General features: G+C 42.1%; 1 protein-coding gene across 1 annotated transcript in view; it reads right to left on the bottom strand.

Annotated features, from left to right (window-relative positions):
- The window catches only part of SCAI (suppressor of cancer cell invasion), a 184,791-nt gene that overhangs the window by 180,144 nt on the left and 2,168 nt on the right, over positions 1-2,479 (bottom strand). Inside the window, exon 2 of the mRNA XM_021711146.1 lies at positions 2,033-2,138. Coding sequence (XP_021566821.1) covers positions 2,033-2,138 — 106 coding nt within the window. The remainder of the gene's footprint in view (positions 1-2,032; positions 2,139-2,479) is intronic.

The following is a 2,479-nucleotide window of genomic DNA, read 5'->3' as shown; positions in this document are numbered from 1 at the left end:
TTTTTTGTCTTATTGTAGAGATGAGGTCTCGCTGCCCAGGCGGGTCTCGAACCCGCGGGCTCAGGCAATCCACTCACCTCAGTCTCCCAAAGGCACAGGATTACAGGCTAAGCCACCGAGCCCAGCTAAAGGCAGTCTTTTAATATGACTAGACAAGAGTACGAATGATGTTCCATAAGCAATGGGAACCACAGAAGGATCCTAAGCACAAGAATTATAAGATCAGCTTGCACAATATGGGGAAGGTATTATAGACTCAAAGTAGGGAAATCAGTCAGGAGACTACTAGAGAGTCTGGCAGTGGAGTACTGAGAGTCAATCCAGAGCTATCCAAAAGACATATAATGCAAACTATGCATGTAACTTTTGATTTCCTAGTAGTCATATTAGAAGAAGTAAAAAGAAATAAGTAAAGATAATTTTAGTAATAGTTTTATTTAATCCAATATACCTAAAATATTACCATTTCACTTTGTGAGCCAAAAAAAATTAGTATTGACAAATTTTATTCAATTTTTGTACTAACTTGAAATCTAGTGTGTATAATCTAGTGCTTATTTCAGACACTAAATTTTCATTGGAAATATTCAATATGTATTTAGATTTCATAAAATGGGCATATGAAAACTACAGATTCATACACAGGTTATCCAAAACTTACTTAAGTGTTTTCCAATAAGTGTTCAAGTAGCAGTATGTTAAGTTCAATTAATTATAATTAAGTAAAATTTAAAATCCAGTTCCTCCGTCATACTAGCCACATTCTGAGTGCTCAAGAACTGTATGTGATTCCATATTAGACAGGACAGGCCTAAAATGCGACAAAGGAACTTTGTTGGCACTTCCACTGTCAGCATATCTATCTACCTACTGTTGAGGTTTTCTGTGTATTAAAAGCAATAACTTGCCAAGTATTAACTATGAAAGTAGTTCTGCTAGTCACATTGTAGCTTACTTTCTCTAGCAACCTCTGAACAAGGAATCCTGCAGTGACTACACAATTGCTATGTAATACTTAACACATGGGATGTAGTCAAAAACGTGTGTGGAATGAATATATCCTCTTCTTCATAACTCAAGGAATAATTCACTTGTCTGTGGACTACTTAAACTTCTTTTTTTTTTTAGTCAGAGTCTCACTCTGTCACCTAGGCTGGAGTGCAGTGGTATAGTAATGGCCACCGCAGCCTCGACCTGCTGGACTCAGGCAATCCTTCTGTCTCAGCCTTCCAAGTAGCTGAAACTACAGGACCGTGCCACCACACCTGGCTAATTTTTGGATTTATTGTAGAGATGAGGTCTCGCCAAGTTGCCCAGGCTGGTCTCGAACCCGTGGGCTCAGGCAATCCTCTCACCTTGGCCTCCCAAAGTGCTGGGACTGCAGGCGTGAGCCACAGCACCCAGCCTAAACCCTTTTTTCTAAGATTCAACCATTTCAGATTATCAGACTCTATGTACAATGAAAAAAGATAAAGAAATAAAACCTATTTTCAACTGTATATTCACTAGAGGCATTATAATATAATTGTTAAGAGCTCAAGCTCTGGAGTCAGACTGTTTGAATTCAAATCCTGGTTCTATCATTTATCAGATGTGTAAATACTTGGCCTCTCTGTGCTCCAGTTCCCTCTTCTGCAAAATAGTAAGAACACTACATACTTTCCTGGGATGCTTTGGGGATTACAGGAGATAATACATATAAAGCATTTGCACACAGTACTTGACATGCAGGAGATGTTCAATGAAGATTCGCTTTTTAAACAGAGAGGGGCGATAAGGTGAAATTATGGCTAAAGTAAAAAACAAAGATTCCTCAATTATCCATGTCTCCCACATTATCTTTGATACCCTCCTCCCAAAAGTGCAGTAATTTGAGGCCCTCAAAAGGAAAATCTTGCATGTAGTTATATTCACTTTAAAAAGAGGATAAATAAGAAACTTCATCTACTGAGTCTAAATGTATGCAGTATGGCACAGGTGCAGCCAAGCAAACAGAAAAACACGAAGCCAAATAAGAAGGCATTTGCCTTACCTGCTTCTCCGTTTTCGAGGTGGTTTCTCCACTGTGCCCGTCAGTCTACAGACCAAACAAATAAGACAGAAACTAAAAGTAACACACAAGCACACATCTCCGGGCCCTGCCGTGTCAGTCGAGAACTAAATGTACCCCCCTCTGGGACCACAGGCTCGCCAAGCCCAGACCCGACCTTAAAAACGCCTTGTGCCCCGTTTCCCTATTTACCAAGACCAAGCAATCCTGGGATTCAACGTTCCCCTAACGCCCTCTGAGCCCAGACCCTTCTCGGGCTCCTGGTGCCTCACCCCATCCTCAGTCCCTATTCGCCACAGCCCAGCTCCCCAAAACCACCCACCACCACCTACTCATTGTCTGCCTCGTCACCCCCGCCAGCAGCCCTCCCCACAGCCTCCCCTCTCCCGTACCCACCTCCTCCCGACCGTGCAGGGCCCCTCGAAACCC

Source organism: Carlito syrichta, unplaced genomic scaffold (genome assembly GCF_000164805.1).
Source record: "Carlito syrichta isolate Samal-C Ts95f unplaced genomic scaffold, Tarsius_syrichta-2.0.1 Scaffold301887, whole genome shotgun sequence".
NCBI classification, from domain to species: Eukaryota; Metazoa; Chordata; class Mammalia; order Primates; family Tarsiidae; genus Carlito; species Carlito syrichta.
Note: the sequence above shows the minus strand (reverse complement) of the source record. Positions and strands in the feature narration are given on the sequence as shown.